We start from the raw sequence: 24,628 nt of genomic DNA on the forward strand, positions 1-24,628 counted from the left end.
CTAGTGGTTAGTTTGGCACGTTCTGCTTTGGCAGCCTGGGTTTGGTTCCTGGGTGTGGAACCACACCACTCGTCTGTCAGTGGCCATGCTATGGCGGCAACTCACATAAAAAGAAAAGAGAAAGATTGGCAACAGGTGTTAGCTCAGGGTGAATCAAAAAAAAATTTTTATTCTGATTATTTGCGAGCAAAAGGAAGCAAAAGGCTAAGCACTAGTTATCTAAACATTTAAAGAACATAAATTTTGGCATTAAACACAATGAAAACCATCTCAGTACAAAAGAAATTGTTACAATATGATCATTTTTCCTACTGGTTAAAGTAAATTTGTTAATATCTCTTTGATTTGGATTTCTTGAACTGGTTGTGCTAAACGAGAAAGGTCATCCAATCAGTTGTTCTGTGAGCTCATTTGTACATTTTGGTTTGTTCTTTTCTGATACCCTGTAGTCCCGTTTATAAATGTAATGAGAGCTCTGCAGTTTCCAAAGGTAATGGAATTCCTTCCAGTTCTTCTGCCTCGACACTTTAAACAGCTCATCAGCTCAGGTTCTCAAGAGGTGCTGGGAAAGATAGAAGAGATTTTAAGAACACATCCATGGAAACTTGGGTTTCATAAAGTAAGTAAGACGTTTGCTTCGCGTTCACTGATCTCATATAAGGCACGATTTCTCAGGCTTGACAGCTTTTGCATCTCTTTCAAAGGAAAAAAATTTGTATGGACCTCCATGTCGGTTTATTTTTCTTTGAGTGTTACAGCTAAATATAAACTGCTTGTGTCTATAGGTCTTATGCAATAGGTTTATAAAGGAAAACAAAATAACAAAATAAATGACATTCAAATTATCAATGATTTAGTTATATAATTTAATATGGCAAATTTTTTCTGTAACTAAATTGCCATTTGCAACTTGAATACAGAGCTCATTGAAGACACGAGCTCTTAGGGGTTTGGCAGATCCATTGTGCTGTGCAGCTCAGCCCCCCACCTTCCTGTTTGAACGTTTGCCGACTTTCATTATTCATATGGTACATCGTGGTAGGATTTGATTGTTTATTTGGCACAATAATATCATTTACAAATTCATCCACTTCTGTTCTTATTAGAGACCGAGCATAGTAAAGTGATACAGTACATGTCCAGCAGTATTGGAAACCAAGTGTAGCACTGCGATCTTGGAACTACTTGGTTATGTGGTTTCCCAAATGAAGATGCAATTAAAAATTTCTGAGATAATTCTTGGAACCCCAGCAGTGTTTACAGAACCCCCCTCCCCTCCCCACTCAGTTTGGGAAATACTGGACTAATGACTTTGTTCCCTATTTAAAATGACTACCATTTCAGTATGCTTTGAGAACTAAGATTCTGGAACCTTAGATTATGATGTGTATTTATTTAGTAGAGAAGAAAGGCAGAGCAGTGGGCATTCTGGGACTGCAGTGGGAAAAGGAGGCTTGAAGTCCCTCTGGTCGGCGTGTGAACCGTCATCCAGAATCAGGTCCTTTCCGAAAGCATCGTGTTGGTTTGCTCAGGCTGCTGTACCGAATACCACCAGCTGGGTGGCTTGAACCACAGGAGCTTGTCTTCTCACGGTTCCGAGGCCGCAGGTCCGAAATCGCGGCGTGGGTGGGGTTGGTGTCTTCTGAGGGAGGCCTCCGTCCTTTCTTGTAGGTGGCGTCTTCTCCCTGTGTCCGCACATGGCCTTCCTTCCGTGTCCCAGTCCCCTCTTCTTAGAGGGGCCCCAGTCCTGTTGGATCAGGGCCCACCCTAATGACCTCATTTTATCTTAATCTCCTCTTTAAAGACCCTGTCTCCAAATATGGTCACATTCTGGGGTACTGGCGGTTAGGATTTCAACATAAGAATTTTAGGGGGACACAATTCTGCCCTTAAAATGTATGGAGGGTTCCAGGAGGGGTAACTCCATGAAAAAAAAAAAGAAATAGAGCTGGTGGATGACCCACTGAGTGCGTGATGGTGAAGGAGTTCTGTTCCTCTTCTGTAGGAGTTGGGCAGGTTTGTTGATAGGCACATGGAAAACTAGACAAGCCAGGAAAACAGGCAGTCGTTAACCTCGCGGTGCACGCGAGTTCCGCACCACAGCTGATGTACCGACGGTACGTTGTGTGGCGCAGCTTTGAGTCCTACTTACACCAATTTAACCAAAATCAGTTAACAAAATGTATACTTTAAACTTTTTTCAAAGGTGGGAGGAGAAGAAGCATTTGTGGAGGTGATGGTATAAAAGAGAGCTCTCCCATAGAGAAAGACTTTCCATAGTAGGGAGTTAATACTACGTATCTAAAATTAAGGAAAAATCAAGGAGTGGGCCGGCCCGTGGCCTAGTGGTTACATTCACGCGCTCTGCTTAGGTGGCCCAGGGTTTCGCCGGTTTGGATCCTGGGTGCAGACATGGCACTGCTCATCAGGCCATGCTGAGGCAGCATCCCACATGCCACAGCTAGAAGGACCCACAACTGAAAATACACCACTATGTACCAGGGGGCTTTTGGGAGAAAAAGAAAAAAAAAAAATCTTCAAAAAAAAAGAAAAAATCAAGGAGTAGTGTAAACAGTACTTAGAAATGTGAAGCTAAATTCTGGAAGGAATAACTAAAAGTGTTGAAGGTGTTGCCTTTAGAAGTTGTGGAAGGTGAATGGCAGGGGATTCTCTTTTTTGTGAAGAGCCTCATAGTGTTGACTTTTAAAGCTGTATTTGTATTGCTTTGAGAAACTATAATTTTAATTATAAAATTATATAGATCTCTAGACAATTTAAAAAATCAGTGATGTATTAGGTACATAGTTTTTCTCCAAATTTAGTTGAGGTGTAGGTTTTCTGGGACTTAAAAAATTATTGACAACCTAGCTTTTACTGTAATTCTTATAATATTCATCAACATTCCTACTTTTTGTAAAGCAGCTTGAACTTTATTTTCTTAAAGATAACCTTCAGAGAATTGAAGCTTTTGCAATGTGAGGCAAGCTGGGCAGCATTTTGTCAGTGCAAGTCTCTCTTCCGGCTGATGAACAAATTTGAGAAGAACGGATTGATAATATATTCTGAACTGAAGCGGCAGTGTAAGGAGCACGGGCACACGTACGTTGAAGAAGCTGACTTGACTTCTCTGTTGTCGGACCGGATGTCTGTTGATGACGCTTGGCAGTCTCTGAGGTTTCTGAAGGATGTCGGCGTGGTGACGTATGAGAAGGCCTGTGTCTTTCTTTATGATCTTTACGAGGCCGAGAGAGGCATTGCCTCTGCCATATGCCACCTGATGATCAGGCCTCCGTGGCATTTGCACGTCGATGTCAGAGAGCTGCTTGGGTCTATGCAGACCAAGGGAGCGGGGAGTTCAGGAGGTGACGATACCTTGAAGGAAAGCAAAGCCGATGAAACAGGATTAGAAAATTCTCTGGCCATTCTGGACACACAGGACAGCGGTGACCATACTGGGGATAATGGTGAACATGAAGTTCATGCAGAAGAAAGTGAAGTTCAGCTGGATCTGGATCAGGTGGCTGCTCTGGAAATGATTTGCTCTAATGCTGTGACCGTCATGAGTGGGAAGGGCGGCTGCGGGAAGACCACGATTGTGAGCCACCTTTTTAAGCATGTGGAGCTGTTGGAAGAAAGTGAAGCCGAAAGAGTGTGTGAAGATTTTCAACGAGACCAGGACGTCTCAGAAGAATGGCTTAACTCTCCAGGGCAGCGTCAGCCGGAGGCGGACAAGGCCATAAAAGTTCTCCTTACGGCCCCCACAGGGAAAGCCGCCGGCCTGCTGAGACAGAGAACTGATTTTAGCGCTTACACGCTGTATCAGGTAAAACCTTTTCCATTTTTCCTCTAGATAAAACGCTTGCCTTAAAGACAGACTTTATTATGAGTTTCTTTTTCATTTCTTCCTGACGACAGTGAGTAGGTATTTACTGAATGCTTTCTGGATCCCTGCCGTGTAGCAGCTTGTCATTTAGATCAGTGCCCCTTGAAACAGCGGGTCTGTAACCTGTTGCTGGTCTGCAGTGAGACACGAGCTAGTGCCGGACAGCACAGCAGTGCGCTGCCCCCTTCGTTGAGAGAGTCTTATTTTGACAGAGAAAAGTCAGCTAAACTGTAGTGTGTGCTTAATAATGTGGTCAGTTTGGTTTCTGGCAAAGCTCTGTTTCTCCTGGGGGCAGGTTACAAACCTGTCATTGTCCACAGACCCTGTTTTGAGAAGCACTGGAATTGGAAGGAAAAGGTTTATATTTTGTAGAACGAAGGTGAGGACTTTGATCATCTGGTTTAGTTCTTTATCTCTTTCCCTTACACCAGTGCCTGGCAAATAGTCACATGAGAAAAACTTCAAAAGATTTCTGAAGGAAAGAATAATTGAGTTGGACTCTACAGGACAGGGAGGCTCTGGCGAGGAGAAGGGCATTATATTTAGGGGAAAGGCATCGAGGAGAATGAGCATAGTGTGTAGAGAGGGTTTGAGGGGACCGCATTGATTGGAATGAAGTCTGTGTGTTGCAAAATGAAGGAAACTTGGTTTCAACTGGGAATTTGAGCTTTAGATTTTGTAAAGTGTTTTGACATCTCATTAAATCTTTGATGTGAGTAAGTGACGTTATCTTAGTTTTACAGAGAGCCAGCTGAAATTTGGGGGTGTTAGACGACTTGCCTGAGATCTTGAGGTGCAGAACTAACACCAGAACTCAGATTTCTACCTCTTTGCTTGTTGCTCTTTTCACGGTGCTGTAATTTCTTCACTTATAGACCTTGCAAACTTGAAGAAGCTTGGACTTGATTTACTAGGGAGCCGTTTAGGTTCCTAAGCAAGAGAGTGAAATGAAGAAAGTAGTTTTAAGGAATATCACATAGAATCTTAGAGCCATCTCGGAAATTACTTTGCCCATTGCCTTTATTTGTCGCGTGAATGGACACAGAGCTGGAGAAGTTCAGTTGAGCTCCCTGGTGGAAGAGGCTGCTGATCAGCTTGTGATTTTTCCCACTCTGCCTTCATGTCTGGTTGGCCTGAGGGACTGAATCAGAAGAGGAGAGGCCAGAGAGGCAGCATGATTCAATTTCATCTGATCAATCGGTTGCATTTCAATATCTGCTTGGGATGCTGGGCAAACATTTCTAAAGCCACATTTAGGCTCCGGAGAGAGCGTGAGGCACAGGAAGAGCACTGAAGTGGCACTTATGCCATTTACTGAGCCTCCTTGTGCCAGTGTTACCAGATTTAGCAGATTTGCTGAGCGTATACCAAATACTGCATCGAACCTACTTATACTAAAAAGTCCTTTGTTGTCTCTCTGAAACTCAAATTTAACTGCATATCCTGTATCTTATCTGGTAATCCCATGTTGGGTTATAGGGGTGGGGGGAGCCTGGCTGTGAGGCTGTTGGAGTAATCTAGACGCTCATAGATGGCGCCTATATTGAGTTGGTAGCACTAGAAATACAGTGGAAAGTGTCAATCAGGCATTTCTAAGATAAGTAATTGAATATATACAATAGAAGAAAGGAAACACTTGGTGGGGATTCCAAATGTCCTATTGTGGGACAAGGCCATTGAGAGAATGTGAGGTTTTGTTGGAGAGAATTGATGTATTTGGATGTGAAATATGAAGGCTTTTACTTAATAGACATGTTGAGTCTAGTTTCAGTAGGAAAATTAAGTAAAGATGTGATCCCATTTAAAAAATCTGTATATACATAGTTGTAAACACTTACAACATAGAAACATTTCTGGAATGATATACACCAAATATTTAACCTTCCCTGGTTGTAACTTTACAAATTTTTTTCCCTCATCTATATTTTTTAAATAGTAAATATTATTATCTCTGTACTAAATAGTTCTTTTAGTTGTTTGGTTTTTGTTGTTGTTGGTGGTGGTTTTTAAATGTTGGGGAAGTAAGTGAGTTTGTAATTCTAGAAGAAAATGTAATATTTTCATAGTTAGGTTGGGAGGACATCCCTTTATTTCCAGAATGGAGTGTTAGAGTTGGGAGAAGAGAAGGCCCCCAGTGACTGGGTTATCTCAGAAGGCCAACAGAAGGTTTATTTGAAGAATGGGGAGTTTTCTCTGTTCAAGAGTGGCGAGAGAAGGTTGAGATTTTTGCAGAGGGCGGTGCTATGCACAAAGCTGGTTAAGTTAAAAACACTTACATACTCATGAGGAAGCAGTTTTTGAGCTATGTGACCTTTCTTTGTTTTTCAATGTATTTATCTTTTCTGTATATTCACCCCTGTAAGTTTTGTGTTCTCTGTTTTTTTAGCCTTTTCTCTATGTTATTCCACCTACATTTCCCGCCCACCATTTAAGAGTTTTGTTTTAAAATAACGTGTTGTTCAATTTATTTCCTTTGTTAAGTTTTGTAACTTGAATGTAGAAATGCCATCCTTTGCTTGTAGGTCAATTACAGTTTCTATTCATGGAAGACAAAAACGGCCCAAGACACGCCATGGAAGTTTTCTTCTGTCAGAGTTCTGGTTGTGGATGAAGGGAGTTTGGTATCTGTAGGAATCTTCAAATCGGTTTTAAAATTATTGTGTGAGCATGCCAGACTTTCCAAGCTTATTATCCTCGGTAAGTTAAAATATTGTTGGAACTCCAGTTGTCTGGTTCACAGCATTGTGGTTCGTCGGTTGTGTATTCCATTTTGCTGTTTTCACATCCGTGTGCTGAAGGTGGGAAGCCGTTCCTCGGAGCCCACGCTGACGCTGCCCTGAGTCTGACCACTCTCCTTGGCCACTTGGGTGGCATTTTGCTCTGGCCAGGATGTAAGCAGGCTAGGATGTGAATGAAATAGAGTTCTGAGAGGTTACTGCTAATCACCTAAATGATGACTATTAAAATAATAAAAATGTCAGACTCAGGGGAAATCAGGATGTAGGTCATTTGGAAATAGTAAGAAGTCTGAGTTATAGGCCACTTAAAAGTCATTTTATGATTTTAAGCTAATAACTCAAATTAGACCTCAGCAGCCTCTGGAGTCCTTCCCAATTCTGATGAGATTCTGTTAGATTCTCGTGGGTGCTGGTGCTCTTGTAGCCTTTACGATTTAATGGAGAAAAATAGAATTGCAGTGTCAGCCAACTGTGTATAAATAACTTTTTTTAGTTATTTGTGGATATTTTATAAGCAGTTGATTCTGTTAATGGCTTAAGCGTTCTCCCAGTTTCCACCCAGAAAATGGTTTTCCTTATCTCTAGGGTTGGTTTGTTTAAAGTAAAATGCAGAACGTTATTATTACATTACTTGAATTTATCTATCCACTGCCTAATTGTTATTTTATGTTTGTTTATTTATTTATATGTTTGTTTATTTGTATAGATCCTTCCGTGTTTAGTAAGACATTGAGCAAGATTGAATAAGTGACTAAATACTAAGTATCTAAGGCCTGTTTTTTTGCATGTTGGCTAAAACACTTGCCCCTGCACAGTTTGCCTGTGGTTATAGGTATGACAGAAGTTCAATTCAGTTTTTTGCCTTATTGTGATATCACTCTTTTTTGTATCTTGTATTGTTTAATTTGAATTCTTTTTGTTAAATATTTTGTTTGTTTTGTTTTTTGGGTTGTTTTTTTCTTTTTTTGAGGAAGATTAGCCCTGAGTTAACTATTGCCAGTCCTCCTCTTTTTGCTGAGGAAGACTGGCTCTTAGCTAACATCCATGCCCATCTTCCTCTATTTTATGTGGGACACCTGCCACAGCATGGCTTGACAAGCAGTGCTAGGTCCACACCCAGGATCTGAACTGGTGAATCCCGGGCCACCGAAGCAGAATGTGCAAACTTAACTGCTGCGCCACTGGGCTGGCCCCTGCTAAATATTTTTAAAGACTTAATGTTCTTGGGGCCGGCCCGGTGGCCCAGCGGTTAAGTTCACACATTCCGCTTCTCAGCGGCCCGGGGTTCGCCTGTTCGATCCCAGGTGTGGACATGGCACCACTTGGCACGCCATGCTGTGGTAGGCATCCCACGTATAAAGTAGAGGAGGATGGGCATAGATGTTAGCTCAGGGCCAGTCTTCCTCAGCAAAAAGAGGAGGATTGGCAGTAGTTAGTTCAGGGCTAATCTTCCTCAAAAAAAAAAAAAAGAGACTTAATGTTCTTTTTTTTTTAAATGATTGGCACCTGAACTAACAACTGTTGCCAATCTTCCTTTTTTTTTCTTTCTGCTTTTCCACCCCAAATCTCCCTAGTACATAGTTGTATATCTTAGTTGTGGGTCCTTCCAGTTGTGGCACGTGGGATGCCACCTCAGTGTGGCCTGTCGACTGGTGCCATGTCCACACCCAGGATCCGAACCGGCAAAACCCTGGGCCGCCGCAGCCATTGGCGTCAACTTAACCAGTTGGCCACGGGGCCGGCCCAAGACTTAATGTTCTTAAGTAATTTTAGACAAAGATTTTTTGGGCTTTTTTCCTCAGTTAGAGTAAGTCTTTATAATTACAGCATATAGCAGTGGGGAGAAATAAAAGTAAATTCTAAATTTCAGGACCCCAGTTACATAAAACCTACTGTGTCTATGTTTTTTTTCTTTTAGGTGATGTTAGACAGTTACCCAGCATTCAACCTGGTAACTTGCTGCAAGATCTTTTTGAGACTCTTAAGCCCAGAAAATGTGCTATTGAACTAAGGACAAACCATAGAGCAGAGTCGGAGCTCATTGTGGACAATGCTACAAGGTACAGTAGGACTAAAATTGTGCCTTTTCTCTCTGTTGTATTAGAGATAAAAGGTAAAAAAATACATACTAGCTTTAGATAAGAGTGGCTCAGGGCAGTACATTTTCTCTGTCCTTTTATTTTAGCAAACCTTATCTATCCTTCAGGTATATATATACCTTTTGTTCCACAGTTAGAAAAACAAAGTTAATATTTTTCATTACTGATCCAGCATAAATTAGTATTGAAATTTAAGAACGAATGTGTTTTCCTGATTTAAAAAGTGTCTATGTGAATAAAGCTGCGTCAAGCTTAGAGAATAGAATAAGCCCAGAGGGAGCAGAGACTTGCAAAAGAGTTTATTAGAGTTCAGGGGAGAATTGGGGCCAAACTTTCCCCTAATTTTTGTAGGGGAGCCCAAAGCAAAAATAATGAATATGATATTCACTGCTTGGTGAATCCTTGTGGCACCCATGGTGTGTTACTCTCCTGAAGGTAGAGAGGAATCTTCTCCCCTTAGTCTTTGTGTGAGCCTTCAGATGATCCCCTGTAATAGATGTAACAGGACCTCAGAATACCAACAGACTTTTACTTATTGGGCCAAAATTTATCCTTGTTTTTGACTCTGTTTTACAAGATGTTGTTTTTGTTGCTTGAACATTTCCTTGGTGGGATGTCAGCAGAAACAAGAATATTCGAAACCTACTTTGTCCATGGCCCTGTCTACCCTGGCTAGGACAGTGGGAGTAGAGGAAGAGTTGACAAGAATAGGGTAGATGATGTAGACATCAAGAAAAATAATGCAGCTGGATGTGTATTCTTTTCCTATAACCTTTCTGCTCCCACCTAAAGACCACTTCATTTTTGGGATGTTAGTAGATGATTGGGAATTTTAAAGTTTGAAAAACTTGGAAGAATATAAAGCACATTAGATGTCTTAGAACTCAGCTTTATCTGAAACTTAGATAAAGTTAGATAAACTTAGAAATTCCTTTAGTAACCCTTTTGATATCATTTGGGCTGAGCTGTGCTCCTTTCGTCATTTCTTCTTAATCATCATCACCAAATATTTGATGACAGGAGGATTGCAGTGACACCAGGGAAAGGCTCCTAGAGACAGGTGTGATACATATCTTGGGCCAGAAGCAAAACAGGAAGTCCATGGTGCTTCTCAGAATCTAAAAAATTGAATCTGGGGTATTTCGTGCGGGGACGGCCTTCTTCCTCCCTTTCAATCCTGTTGGGAAGGGTTGAATAAGCCCCAAACTTAGCCTTCACAGGCTGGAAGGCTGCCTCTGCCAGGAAGTTCCCCTGAGCTGTGCCAAGGGGAGATTGCACTGCTCCTTCCTCAGTCCTGCTCCCTGTCTGGGGCTGCCCTTGCTGGTTCTGGATACCTGCCCAGCCCAGGCCTGGCAGCCCTGCCCACTTGCCCACCCACCCTAACCACACAGAGAGGGGCTGGACTCCAGGCACCCGGGCTGCTGGTGGATGGGGCTTCACACCCTAGGCTGTCTTGATAACCGGGCTCCAGCTGATGTTGACACAGCAGACTTGCTGCAACTTCCATTCTTGGAGGCCCAGAGTGGACAAACGCAGGAAAGCTGGAGCAAAGGGCCCGACAGCTGTGACCAGCCTCTCGAACAAGGGCCCCAAGGCCTGTGCCCAGAGGCAGGAAGCATGGAGGTCCCTCTGCCTCGTTAGCCAGGCTGCTGTTGGTTCTTCTCAGGGACTAGTCTTTTTCCAGATCACCAAGGAGAGACTTTACCGTGACAGGCACCTGCCCCTTACTCTGTTTTCTCCTATGATTTGCTAGTCTTGGGAAATACAAGAACAAAAGAAGGATGAGGAGGGAGCGGAAGCAAAGAGAAGCTGCGAATACTTGGTTCCACTGGGACAATGAGGCCATACACGGGATAGACACAGAAAAAAGCAGAAAAGGAAGAGTATGATGTAAATGTATGGAAAGGGCCCCAAAGAGTCCCAATTAGCCTACCTACAAGGGATGTGGGCCAAATGGGCCTGGGTTTCCTCCTAGCTCCCCTGCCTTCTGCCTTTGTGCTTGGGCGACCTGCCACAGTTGATGGAGCTTCATCACCCGTGAAAAGAGGGTGGTACCTACTTTGTAGGTTCTTTTGAGGTCTGGAGAAGAGTAGGTCAAGTTCTCCGAGTGGTGCTGGGTAGATTCCCTGATAATTTTTTCTAAGACTTTTGTGTTTTGCTAAGGGTGAGGGATTGGTCAGCACTGAAGCTGGGGTTTTGCAGGATGAATAGAAGTGCACTGGTCTTGCTAATTTTATTTTAAAAGTCATGTACTATTTATAATGCATCTACGGGTAGCCTTTTCATCCTATTTATTATCTATTAACAGGTATTAATTATTGTAATGACATATCTCTAATCACATACGAAGGCACATTTTTGGATGCTAATCTTCTTGGTGTATTGTTTTATCTTTATTTCAGAATCTCTAGACGCCAGTTTCCCAGATTTGACGCCGAGCTGAATCTCTCTGATAATGCAACCTTCCCTGTGTCAATACAAGATAAAACATTTATTTTTGTCAGACTCCCAGAAGAGGATGACAGTTCTCAGTTATCGAAAGATGATCATCGGGCTCGTAAGTGTAAACTTCTGTGTTATGTAGGGCTGTTTCAGTTTTGTAATATAGTTATTAAATGACTAGTTGTAATTTTATTTGAAAGTAAAGATAAATACTGCTAGTAAAAAAATTAGGCACTGAAAATAAGCTAATGTATTAATCATCAAAAGCAGATTACCCTAGAATTTTATAAAGATTGGGAAGCTCTTGACACACACACACTAAGGGCTAAGTATTTGTTGAGTGAATAAATGGGTGTAGATGATTAGTTTAAAATAGGGGAAAGCCCCAGTAATCCAGGTTCATTCAGGAGAAAACATTTTAGTTAGTGAAGGTTTTCGTTTACAGCAATTGGAAGACTAAATACACTCAGTATTTTGAGTACTTTTTTTCTTTTTGAGCAAGATTAGCCCTGAGCTAACATCTGCTGCCAATCCTCCTCTTTTTGCTGAGGAAGACTGGCCCTGACCTAACATCCGTGCCCATCTTCGTCTGCTTTATATGTGGGACACCTACCACAGCATGGCTTTACCAAGTGGTGCCATGTCCACACCCGGGATCTGAACTGGTGAACCCCGGGCTGCTGAAGCGGAATGTGCGAACTTCACCACTGTGCCACCAGGATGGCCCCTTGAGTACATTTTGCAACAAACATCATGGCTGTTAAATTGTTGCCATGTTGGTCTCCTAATAGTTCTGTTTCTTATAAAATGGACAAGCACTGCTTCTAATGATGGCTGCCAACACGACAGAGTGAGAGGGTAGGACAGGGGATCTTCCCGTCACTTAATCGTTTCTAAGATGAGAATCACCGTGACGGTGCCTGTGGAGCTGTTGAGAGCGTTGAGGGCATTCGTTAGTTTTGAGGCAGTATAGTGTAAGTGTTAGTTTTTTGTGAATAAAAGACATTGAATTAGCTATTGCAAATGAGTTTATTTACATAGTTTAAACTTTTTGATCTTTATTTATTTTATAAACTTACTTAGCAAACTGGTTTTTTTTTGAGGAAGACTGGCCCTGAGCTAACATCCATGCCCACCTTCTTCTATTTTATGTGGGACACCTGCCACAGCATGGCTTGATGAATGGTGCGTAGGTCCGCACCCGGGATCCAAACTGGTGAACCAAGGCCGCCCAAACGGAACATGCAAACTTAACCGCTGCGCCACTGGGCTGGCCCCGAAAACTCTTTTTAATAGTGTAATAGTTTACTCAAAATTGAATTAGTGAAGATTTAAATTATTATGGAGGATTTATTGTAGTTGCCACAGTTCTTAAAGGTTTATCCTTCCTACTTAACTACTTTCACTCTGCAGTGAATCTAAGTGCCAACAACTTTATTTGCAGGCCTTTCCTCCATTGTGTGTGTCACCGATCTCAGCTCCCTTGGGTTAGTGTTATTCACATGTGGCTGGATTCTTTTTTCTTTTTAAATGGGATCATATAATACATGGTATTCTGTGAATACCTTTTTTGTTTTTTGGATCATAGAAATAATTTATAGTCCTTAAAAAAAGTCAAATGATACAGAAGTGTTTGACGTAAAAATTACTATTTCACTGTAATCTTCCTCTCTCCTTTTCCCCCTAGACAACCCAGTAAAGGTCACTTACACAGTGAGAGCTTGGTGTTTATCCTTTAAACCTTAACATATCCAGGCACAGACATATTTATTTTAGTTTTACATAGATTGGATTATAAGCTGCATATTATTTTGTCACTTGTTTTTTATTAACATATTGTGAAGAATTCATAGATAATATTTATTCTCACAACAGCTTAGCTAACAGTAGGTACTAGAACAGATGAAGAAAATGAGACTTCGGTGGTTAAGGAACTTGCCCTCTTTGCCACTCCATCTGCTTTACCTAAAATATGGTTGGTTTTATTTTTGGCCCCCGTTCTTTCGTTAATGACTACCTGCTTAAAGAGATGTTGGTCTCAGAATGGCAGCAGAGCTCAGCTGATGCTGTTGTTCTATCTTTTTTTTTTTTTCCACTTTTCCTCCCCAAATCCCCCCAGTACATAGTTGTATATTTAGTTGTGGGCCCTTCTAGCTGTGCTATGTGGGATGCCACCTCAGCGTGGCCTGATGAGCAGGGCCATGCCCGCGCCCAGGATCCAAACCAGCAAAACCCTGGGCCTCCGAAGAGGAGTGTGCGAACTTAACCACTCGACCATGGGGTTGGACCCTGTTTTTCTCTTAATGACAAACTTCGGCTGGAAAATTAGTCTCTTCTTTAAGAGAATCGAATATTCCTTGGGGTGGCATATAGTACTTTTTCATTGACAATTAAGTTATTGAGTAAATTATTCTCATTATTGCAAAGTACAAAGACCTGAGACAGGCTTCATTACTGGGCTAGAATTTCAGAGATGTGGAAATGCGAGAATAACGTACGTGTTTGAATCAGTGAAATATGGGGTACGTATTGATCTGTGAGATGTTTAGGGAGTGAAGAAGGCAGGCACGCTCCTGTACGCGTAGAGGAAAGCGATGCTCCATGAGGCTGTTGGACGTTCCGGGCAGGCCCGACCGCCGTGAGCTGAGTGTGGGCTCGCTTTTAGTGATAATCCTCCCTTTATCTGGAAGATGAAAGGCTCCGCGAGCAGCTGATGCCGTCTTCCTAGAGCAGGGCGTCCCGAGGCCTGGCCTTTTCATTCCCCTGTGACTCGTTGCTACGAGGGAAAGGCACAAAAGCCTGGAAGGTTCTTACCCCAATTTTTATATCTTCTCTCAGTAACGAGAAATGTCCGCTGTTTTGTAATATTGCTGAGAGGGATTGGAGGGAGCCTGCTTCTCAGAGCTCCGAGGAAGGACGAAGTGTAAGTGGCTGTCACCATTGTCATGATCTGAGCTCTGAAAGAGCGAGGCTGGCCACCTGACTCACGTGGAAAGTTGCTTTCACTGCCAAGAGCCTCAGTTCCACGTTGGTAACAAGGATGTAACCAGTGTGACAGTCAGACTATTCAATAGCTGGTCAGGTGTGGTCACTCTTGCAGTGCATGCTCCTGCTGAGCCAGGGTTAACCTTTAGTTGCTGAATCTTGGAGATGTTTGGGGGTTCTGGGGGAGGGGGACAAGGTGGGGGTGGGGGTGGGGCGTTGTGGTGTGTGGGGGTGGTTATTTTCCAGGCATCATAGAAGCGTCTCAGTATTGTATACTGGCGTGTATCAGCTGACCAGCAGCCCTGGATGTAATGATAGCTGCCTCACTGAGTGTGGTGAAGGTTAAATGCAGCCAACTGCTGTGAGCAAAGCATATAGATTCTCAGATGATAACTCCTTACCACCAGTACCACCAGAACTTAAAACACAAAGACGTCTTAGGTCAGTAGTTCCATTACGTGTTTTTTCCTCTTGCCCTTGTAAGTTCAGCATTCGCAAACCGTCAGTAAGGATGCTGTGGCCATACTGCCGATTAGGATCTCTGCTGGCTGGTGTGGCTTCTCTGTTGAGTGGGTGTCTGGAGCCTGTCTCCATTCTCTTTTCTGTTGCTCAGGCTGAGGGTGTGAATGAGGTTGATGTTCCTGTGGTGAACTTATATTCCATTTGGTGAGCTGTTTTCCAGACCCGTTAGCAGGAATTCTGAGTTAGTTTCTCCATAGAAACAATGTTGTAATTTGGTGCTTTTCTGGGTTAACATTTTTCTCTTGAATTATCAGATTTATATTCTGCAGTTAGAACTTTACTCAAAGAAGATGACCTGCGAGATGCCGAAAAATCACAATTTATTGCCTTTAGAAGGTAAAGCATTTACAGTATTTTAATGTTTTTAATCTAGCTTTTCAATCTTTCATCTTGTTAGTATAGATCCTGTTCAAGTGGGAGACTCTGCTAGTTCATCACTGTCACTTCTCTCTTGTTTTGAGGTATTTCTTTTTAGACACGGCAGAGGGCAGTTTCTAAACAGGGCTCTTTCTACCAAATATTGTATTTGGAACCTCACAGGAAATCTGAATGGAACAAAGGTTTATGTTAAGATAAAAATTACAAAATAGTTTTTCCTGGAGAAAGTCCTGGAAACTTTTTATAGCATCCAGTATATCGTAATTTTTTTTTTTTTTAAACTATTACTTTTTTTTTTTTTTTAAAGATTTTATTTTTTCCTTTTTCTCCCCAAAGCCCCCCGGTACATAGTTGTGTATTCTTCGTTGTGGGGTCCTTCTAGTTGTGGTATGTGGGACGCTGCCTCAGCGTGGTCTGATGAGCAGTGCCATGTCCGCGCCCAGGATTCGAACCAACGAAACACTGGGCCGCCTGCAGCGGAGCGCGCGAACTTAACCACTCGGCCACGGGGCCAGCCCCCAGTATATCGTAATTTTTGATAAGAGAAATAAGCACAAAACAGATGCTGTTAAGGTGACCCTTGCATTTTCCTGTGTTTCAGGCAAGACTGTGATGTCATCAACGACTGCTGTTGCAGGCACTACACGGACCACCTCATGAAGTGAGCACAAAAGAATGTGACTCTGGGGACAGTCCCTCCTTGATTTGCTCTTCTTTTGTCTATTTTGACATTTATCACTGTAGCCACATAGTTTAAAACCTTTTTTCTCGTTAGTGAAGTAAAGTGATCTCTTCAATTAAATATATATCCTCAGGAATTGACTTCTTGGTAATCGGTGGAATAAGAAAAATAAGGAACAAAATTTTCTTTGTGGTTTCCAGGTTGGCAGCCTCCAGTTTCTCCAAGATGAGTGTAGGGAACTCAGGCGAATTTTCCAAATTATAATATGTGTATAGAGTGTCCAAGAACCTGAGTAACAGGGAGCACCTTACTGAACATCTGTCAGAGAAATAGGAGTGGAAAAAAGCCACTCTGTTTACATGTAGGAAAAATCACCTCACTTGTCTTGGGTTTATCAGCACCTACTACTTACTAAGTGCACAGAACCGAGAGATATGTATGTTCCAGGAGGAGCTCCCTGTCTCTTGAGGCAAGACACACAAAAAACCGTGTTAGGTAGCCTGACAAAGGGTTAAAAAGCATGAGATTGGGGCCCTCTAGTCTGGGTCCCAGTAACTGTGATCTTGGACAGGTAATACCCCCTTCCATGTATGTTAAAGAGGATGCTTACACAGAATTCCGTCTGGCCGCGGTAAGGGTGAAATGAAATAATACACCTCAGGCACTTATCTCAGCAGCTCGTGTATCACCAGCATTTTTTTTTAAAGATTGGCACCTGGGCTAACAACTGTTGGCAATCTTTTTTTTTTTTTTTCCCTGCTTTATTTCCCAAACCCCTCCAGTACATAGTTGTATATCCTAGTTGCAGGTCCTTCTAGTTGTGGGATATGGGATGCTGCCTCAACGTGGCCTGACGAGCGGTGCCGTGTCCGTGCCCAGGATCCGAACCCTGGGCCGCCGCAGCAGAGTGCGCGAACTTAACCACTCGGCCACGGAGCTGGCCCCCTCACCAGCGTTTATTCAGTTTGCTGAGACTGTTCTGATAGAATGTCGTTATTATAATAGAAATGTGGATAAGTGTTGTAAGACCTGAGATTGGGTAGTGATGGAGAGATTGGAGAGGAGAGGGTGGAATTAAAGGGTAGCATCATTAAGACTTTTGGCATCTTTTAGAATATAGAGTGAAAGAAACATCAGCATTTATGCCAAGATTTCCAACTTGAAAAAATCGGGCTGGGAAATGTCATTGAGTTTGAGGTGCTGCTGAATAGAGGTCATCAGACCATGACCGTGGGAGCCCGATGTCTTGTTGACCTTTGGAGGACAAAGTAAAGTAGAGTGTGGAAATTATTTTGAGAATGGGGTTGGATCTGAGTTGGGCATTAATGCTTAAACAAAATGGAATTGAGGGTTTCCAAACATTGATAATGTGTTATTTTCTAACCCAGAGACCATCAGAAGAGGCTTCAATTTGGAGTTGGTGATAAAATTTGTTGTACCAGGAATGCATATCTCTCGGACCTGCTCCCTGCAGATACCCTCAACAGTCAGCAGAACAATGACCTCGTGCCCAGCGGTGCAGACTTCAATGATACTCCTCCTGGTTTTGCTAATAAGCATGACTTTGACAGTGGTATTCGACTCTGCAATGGAGAAATATTTTTCATAACAAAAGTAAGTGATAACAAAAAAATAGTACCTTTTTACCTATTAGAGAGAGACTTTTTTTTATTGCCCTAGGGTTGATTCAGAGTCTAGTCATTATCAGAGCTGACCTTCTTTCATTATTATTTTTTTAATTATTATTATTTTTTTTGAGGAGGATTGGCCCTGAGCTAACATCTGCAACCAATCCTCCTCTTTTTGTTGAGGAAGACTGGCCCTGAGCTAACATCTGTGCCCATCTTCCTCTATTTTATATGTGGGACGCCTGCCACAGCATGGCTTGATGAGCAGTGTGTAGGTCCACACCCACCAAAGCAGAGTGCATGAACTTCAGGGCTGCGCCACCAGGCCGGCCCCTTCTTCCATTATTTTTTGTTAAGGATTTTTGCATCCATGTCTACGAGGGATACTAGTTTGCAGTTTTCTAGTGATGTCTGGTTTTGGTGTCAGAGTAATGCTAGCTTCATAAAATGAGTTGGGAAGTGTTCCTTTCTCTTGTATTTTCTGGAAGACTGAAGAAACATTTTTAATAAGTTTGAAGTGCTTGAGTAACAAAACACAAGCGACAAGTCACACACGTATGTTTTACAAAGCACCATTTCCTCGGTTGCTGCTTCCAGAAACTACAGAAGCATTCACCTTGAATTTGTTCTCATTGTATAAACAGCCTCTTAAACTTACACGCTTATTCTTTAAAAGCTGTGAGGAAAAGTAAACTTTTTGCAGAGAGTATATGCAGACTTCAGAATAAGAAAGACAACACAGACTCTTCTCAGAGAGTCAAATGAAGGTTAAGTTTCAAGGACCAAAACCTTCCATTTGTGTTTGTTAAAATGTTTGGGTGTGTATATATTCAGTTTGTGCTTAAGGTAGATTTTAAGCCTTTTAAAATTCTTAACAATTATAATGAATATACATGCTATTTTACTTATAAGCTGCTTGCATTTTATGTTCGACACAAAGATGGAGTGTCTTTACAGAATGCATATTTAAAAAGATACAGACTAGTTGTTTGTTTTGGTGACAGGATGTAACTGATGTAACCTTTGGAAGGAGAAGACTTGTGACCATTGATAATAGGGCTGGCTTGGAAGTAACTGTGGATTTTCAGAAACTAATGAAACATTGTCACGTAAAACATGCATGGGCAAGAACTATTCACACTTTTCAGGTAAGAATGGATGTTTATAAAGCAAATTAAGTAGCTTCCCAAGCCACAGAATACCTTGCATTATTTTCTTCTTAATTTTTCTTGCTTTTGCTTTTATCTTTTTAGTTAGGAAAGAAAATGCACAAAAGTACAGAAAATACTAGATGGACATTAGCCTTTTGCTCTTTTTGCCTCAGACTGTCTTTATTGAGGAACTGGGACGTCATAGTCAGAGCCACGTCCTTTGGGCCTTCCCTGCCCCTGGGCAGAAAGGTCAGGACCAGAATGACTGCATCTTCCTGGTGCTCCAGCATGCAGTGTCACTGGGCATGGCACTGTTACTGATCTTGTCTTCATTTAAACTTTTGATATTTTGTTCATCGTGGATCATTTTTTGTCTAAATTTAGAGTTTTTAAAGTATTACATTAAGATATTCTTTATCTTGATTGCTGAGTTTCTTGGCATCCTCTTAAATTTTGTGCCCAAGGTGAGTGCCTCACTTGTCTCACTGTGTCCCAGACCTTCCACCCTGCTCAGAACTGACTTCCACCTGAATTGTCCGTTCATATGGAAACAAGGTTACTGAGATTTACATAAATAGTACTGTAATGTTTATATATTTTTACAACTTACTTTTTTAGTTGTGTAATCAATTGTATTGGGGTATAATATGCATGCACATTTTAATTATGAACTTGGATAAGTTTTGACAAACACATCCCCCCTCGTCTTTGGGAGGCAACTTTTTTTTTTCCCTAAGGAAGATTCTTGTTAGCCCTGAGCTAACATCTGTGCCAGTCTTATTCCACTTTAAATGTGGGATGTCTCTACAGCATGCCGGTGTAGGTCCCCACCTGGGATCTGAACCTGTGAACCCAGGCCACTGAAGCAGAGCGCGCCGAACTTAACTACTATGCCATGGGGCTGGCCCCTGCAACGACTTTCAATTTGGGAATCATTTTAAACTTACAGAAGAGTGGGGAGGATAGGATGGAGAGTTCCCATATACACTTGACCCAGCCTTCCCTAATGTCGAGATCTCCTACTACTATGGTATATTTGTCAAAACTAAGAAATTACTATTGGTACAGTACTGTTAACTAAACTGTGCACTTTATTTGGATTTCACCAGTTTTTCCACTAGTGTCCTTTTTCTGCTCTAGGAACTAATCCTGAATACCATATGGCATTTAGTGCGACTTGCTTTTAAGCTTTATTGGAATACTCTTGAAGTCTCCTAAGTTATTGGTGGCTCTGTTGCTTATCTCATTGTTTTGAGGTCCCCTCTCTGATGTTGGTGTGTTGCTTGAATGACCAAGCTCCATCAGCCTACATTTTTTTGCCGAAAAATTTAGGTTCGCCTATATCCTCTACTAGTAGGCAACATTAATTAGAATGGGTTTTTTTTTTTAAGTGGATGGTGTTTTATTTATTACCCCATCTCAGTTTCAAAAAGAATTTGAAATGGTGTACAAAAATGCCCACAATTCAGCATGATTTTTTAAAAAGATAAAGAAATGATGTCAGGTGGAAAATAAAGGTAGAGAGGGTGAAAGGATTCCTGGCAGGAGTGGGTTGGACTGCCCGTGTGATCACAGAGCTGTGTGCTTGCTGTGTGGATTGCAGATTGGGCTTTTAAGTTCCCTTGCAGCCACAGCTCCCACAGTAAAGAGAGGAGCAGTCAGTTGACTGTCTGTTGCCTTAAAGAAGCAAACAAACAGTTGTTAAGTGCAAACATTCCTGGCTGTGAGGTCCTGGAGAAATTTCTTCCATGGATCTTTATGATGAGGTCTCTGTAATTCTGGAAACTCATATCCTTCAATTTTGGAAAATTTTCTTGAATAATTTCTTTAAGATTTTAGTAATGTCTTTGGCTTTCTCTGTTTTATCTTTCTAGAACCTCTATTATATTGGACCTCGGGAACTGGTTATCTCAATTTCTCATTACTCTCTACTATTGTGCTGCTATTTTCCATCTTATCATTTTGCTCCACTTTCTGAGAGATTTCCTCAAATTATAATCCAGACTTACTGGTGCATTTCTGGACAAATGAAGAGTGAAGGGGTCTTTATCACTGGGTTGAGGTTGGAGTAGATATCTTGGAATGTGCCTTTTATTGAATCCGGCTCTTATTTCGTGATTGAAGTAATGTCTCTTACCTCTGAGAACATTCGTGATTGTTATCTCGTATCAGTATAGTTTGTTTCTCCCAAGTTTGGTTCAGTTCAGCAAATACTTACTGAGTCAGACTCTGTTCTCGGTGCTTGGTATAAGTCAGTCCACGAAACAAAGATACCTTCACATCATTGTGAAGATTGCATTTGGTGGAGAAGAGGACAGAGACAGACACAGCTATAAAAAAAAACTACATATTATGTTAGAAGGTAGTAAATGCTATGAAAAAGGGCTGGGGTGTAGTTCTAATTTTAAATAGGTGGTCAGCATAGGCTTCATTGAGCAGGTGGCATTTGAGCAAAGACTTGTAGAAGGTCTTGGAGAAGTTAAGCACGTGGGTTTGTGGGAGAAGGGTATTCTAGAGAGAGAGGGAATAGCCAAGGCCAAGGTTCTCCTAAGGTGGGAGCCTGTCTGGCATATTTGAGGAACAGGAACAGCAAGGAAACCACATGGAAGAGTGACAGGAGATGAGGTCAGGGAAGTAATGTGGGGTGAGGGGGGTAGAGGGATAGGGGGCCAGGTCACCTCACCTCATAGGGCCTTCTAGGACTGCGTTATCCAATATGGTAGCTAAATCTGGCCCACCACCTGTTTTTTAAATAAAGTTTTATTGGAACACAGCCACACATTCATTTGCATATTGGCTCTGACTGCTTTTCCACCTCAGAGGGAGAGTTGAGTAGTTGCAGCAGAGACCATCTGGCCTGCAAAGCCTAAAACATCTATTCTTTGATCCTTTACAGAAAAAGTTTTTTGATCCTTAAAGTCCATATAGACTTTCAGATTTTAAGTCTATAAGATCATGAAGGGTAGTAATGAGTTGTGTCTGCTCATAGAAGCTGTTGAGTTTAGAACAAATTTAGATAATAGAAGTATACATCATTAAAAGTCAATATATGAGACTTGCCTCCTTGAGTTCCACAGTTCTGATGATTCAAGGAGGATTTAGAGAAATGGGCGAATGATTTATAGCAGGTGATTTAGGTGAAGTTAGGTGTCCATGTCCCACTTTCTCAGCACGGCTTTGGCGTGACAGTTTGACTTTTTTCCTCATTCGTTCAGTGAGACTCTGGGTAGAGAGCCGTGAGCAGGGCAGACGTTGTCCTGCCTTCACAGAGCTTGCATCAGTGAGGAGTCCGGCAGGAGGCAGTCACACTCCAGCCTGGTGAAACTTCTGTGATGGAGGAAGTGCAGCGTGGCGAGAAGTCCGTGGACGGGGCAGCTGATCCAGAAGGGGCCAGATGGAGGCCACAGACTGGGGACCCTGAGAGGACCACAAAGAGGTTCCTTGTGCTGGACAGAGCGTGGCGGCGGGAAAGGAGGAGGGAGAGGAGCAGGGCAAGGCTGGCTCTTGAAGGACCAAATGAGCCCTAATAAGGGGTTAGGACTTTATTTAGAGAGCCTGGGAGCCATTCATGGGTTTAAGCAGAGCCTGATGTGATTGGGTTTGCGTTTTACGAATATCACTGGCTGCGCTGAGCGGATTGCAGCCAGTGTGGGCCCAGGGAGGCTGATCGGGAGGCTGTGAAACAGTCCTCAGTGTTCCTTAATTGGTCATTAAGAACTCGGTTAGGTGGACATTTATCTATTTAGGAATACACAATATAAAGGCCAAGATGAGAAATGGTGCTGTGTATCTGTAAAATGTGGTGAGCATTTGTATAATCAGGTATCATTTAAGTCAGTTTCTGAGACTCGGCAGCATTGGAAGGAAGTATTTATCAAACCTTTGTAATGTGGAGAGTTGGTTCAAGCTCTCTGTGTCCGGGGAGACAGAGGGGCTTGCTGTGTGAGAGGTTTTCACGCTGGATCTGCAAATGCCCCGCTCAGCATTCGTCTCCTGCAGCTCCTTCTTTGGCAGGGCCGGTGTGGGAGCATCGAGGCGGCTAATGGTTAAAACCACCCCTTGGTTGATGTTGGCACTGGAAGTACAGGGACTAAGAATAGCCATAGAGCCTGAAATTGTTCTCTCACAGTGACCTGGTGACATGGGGCATTTTTCTTGCCTATACATTTCTTGGTTTGCTAAACTTAAAAAACAAAGATTCATTCTTCTCTATTGTTTATCTTGATAAAATTAGTGGTTCAACAATGGGAAGATAGAGAAAAGTAGAAGAAAAAAATCATCCACAGGCCCTCCGTTTGGAGACAGACTAGTTAAAATTTTGATAGAATTGCCTTCCCTTTTTCGTGTAATTTATTTTGTTTTGTTACATATTTATGTTCATTTTGTATGTGCTTTTTTGGATCACAGTGATTTTAATTTGTGTTACATAGTTGTGATCATTTTTTAAATATACGTATTCAGTTTTAAAAATTTTGTTCTATTTTAAAGCATCTTTGATGTTCGCAAAATAGTATAGATACTATATTTATACTTAAAAATAGATATAAATAAATAAATAAATACCTATTCTCCTATTTATGGATATTTAAGGTGTCCATTTTTTGTTATCTAAGCAACCATGGGATAATGTATTTACACATAAAGCCCATCCAGTCATTTTAGATTCCTCTGTTAAGGAAGATTTAGTACCATGTGCTGTCTTTAAAGTTTCTCGCTGGGTTTCTATAAGCCAGGTGTGGATCTATGAGACCTGAACTTAGCAGCATAACTAGAAAACGTGAGTTCTTGGATAACGAATAAAATGGAACGCATAGGATGGATTCGTGTGACTGCTCCGGCCAGGCAGAAGGTGCTGGAGAGCACTGAAGGCCTGTGTCTTTCCTGCCTGTGTCGGCTGTCTGCAGACGCGGATCTTACACAGCATTCTGTCTTCCTAACGCATTGTTCCTCCCAGGGGTCTGAGGAGAGGACAGTTGTCTACGTGGTTGGGAAGGCGGGCCGCCAGCACTGGCAGCATGTCTACACCGCGGTGACCAGGGGCCGCTGCAGAGTGTATGTCATCGCAGAGGAGTCTCAGCTCCGGAGCGCAATCTCGAGAAACAGTTTCCGCAGAAGAACTCGTCTAAAGCATTTTTTGCAAAACAGTCTCTCCATGAGCTATGCATCTCCAGCGGATTTTGCATCCCCATCAAAGAGCTCCGGAGACAGCGGAGGGCACAGCACACAGCCATCAGCATCACCCGGCCCTACAGTCACGGCTGACCTGGGGACAAACGATGTCCCCAGAAGCGAGGCCTCTGCGGCTGACGGCGGGGCCTTCTCCTCTCCTAGAAGATGGAAATTTTCTTCACCTGAAGATGTGGATATGGGTGAAGATTTGTCAACATCAAGAGGGTGCAAAAGAACCTGTGCCATGGACAACACTGAGAGTCCAAACAAAGTTCTTATGGTAGGAGTGATGTTCGCATGTGCTCAGGTTTCGTTTAAACATTGCTAACTTTCGTGTGGTTATAAATGACTATGTTTTTATTAGTGTTGCATTGTGCTGTAGGACGTAAAAACAAGTGTCGGCTTGCCTGTCGCATTTCCTTCTCCTGTGCCCGGTTCCTCTTCGTTATCTTTCTCACTCTGCTTGAGGCTGGCCCTTCAGGGGACCTCAGTCCATTGGTGGGAGGTGGTGTGCCAAGAGGAACTTCGCAGTCTGTTCTGGACTTTTTTCCCTGATATTTAGTAGTTTTAACTACTTCTGCTGTTTCCATGTTTCTTTCCCTTGGTTTTGGTGTGACCTTATCGGACTCTGTGTCTGTCCTGCCTCCGCCTCTCATCTCTCCTTTGTTTTTTCACCCCATCCTCTGATGAGCGACAGCTCCCCAAGGCTCAGTTCTTCTTCCTTTGAGAACTGATCCTGTTCTGGTCCAGCCGTCACCCCTGCTCCGATGATTTGTTCAACAAATAGTTTTTAACTCTCTGCTACGTTCCAGGCACTGGGAAATCAAAGATGAGTGCCAGTTCCCACTCTGGCACTGATGGCTCCTGGTGGAGCCAGATTGGCTCTGTAAGGAGCCTGGTGTTTTCCAGCGGCTTGTAACGCTGGAGAGGAGGTAGCGACCTGACTCCCGG

At 42.5% G+C, this 24,628-nt stretch overlaps 1 protein-coding gene across 2 annotated transcripts in view; it reads left to right on the plus strand.

Annotated features, from left to right (window-relative positions):
* Positions 1-24,628, plus strand: part of HELB (DNA helicase B) — a 56,150-nt gene that overhangs the window by 27,036 nt on the left and 4,486 nt on the right. For both annotated transcript variants that reach the window (XM_070622007.1, XM_070622006.1), the window contains 10 exons: positions 450-619; positions 2,945-3,823; positions 6,406-6,580; positions 8,540-8,681; positions 11,123-11,277; positions 14,924-15,005; positions 15,649-15,708; positions 17,118-17,343; positions 18,362-18,505; positions 23,463-23,957. In XM_070622007.1, the coding sequence (XP_070478108.1) occupies positions 450-619; positions 2,945-3,823; positions 6,406-6,580; positions 8,540-8,681; positions 11,123-11,277; positions 14,924-15,005; positions 15,649-15,708; positions 17,118-17,343; positions 18,362-18,505; positions 23,463-23,957 (2,528 nt within the window). The remainder of the gene's footprint in view (positions 1-449; positions 620-2,944; positions 3,824-6,405; positions 6,581-8,539; positions 8,682-11,122; positions 11,278-14,923; positions 15,006-15,648; positions 15,709-17,117; positions 17,344-18,361; positions 18,506-23,462; positions 23,958-24,628) is intronic.

The sequence above is a fragment of the Equus przewalskii genome, chromosome 5 (assembly GCF_037783145.1).
Source record: "Equus przewalskii isolate Varuska chromosome 5, EquPr2, whole genome shotgun sequence".
NCBI lineage: Eukaryota > Metazoa > Chordata > Mammalia > Perissodactyla > Equidae > Equus > Equus przewalskii.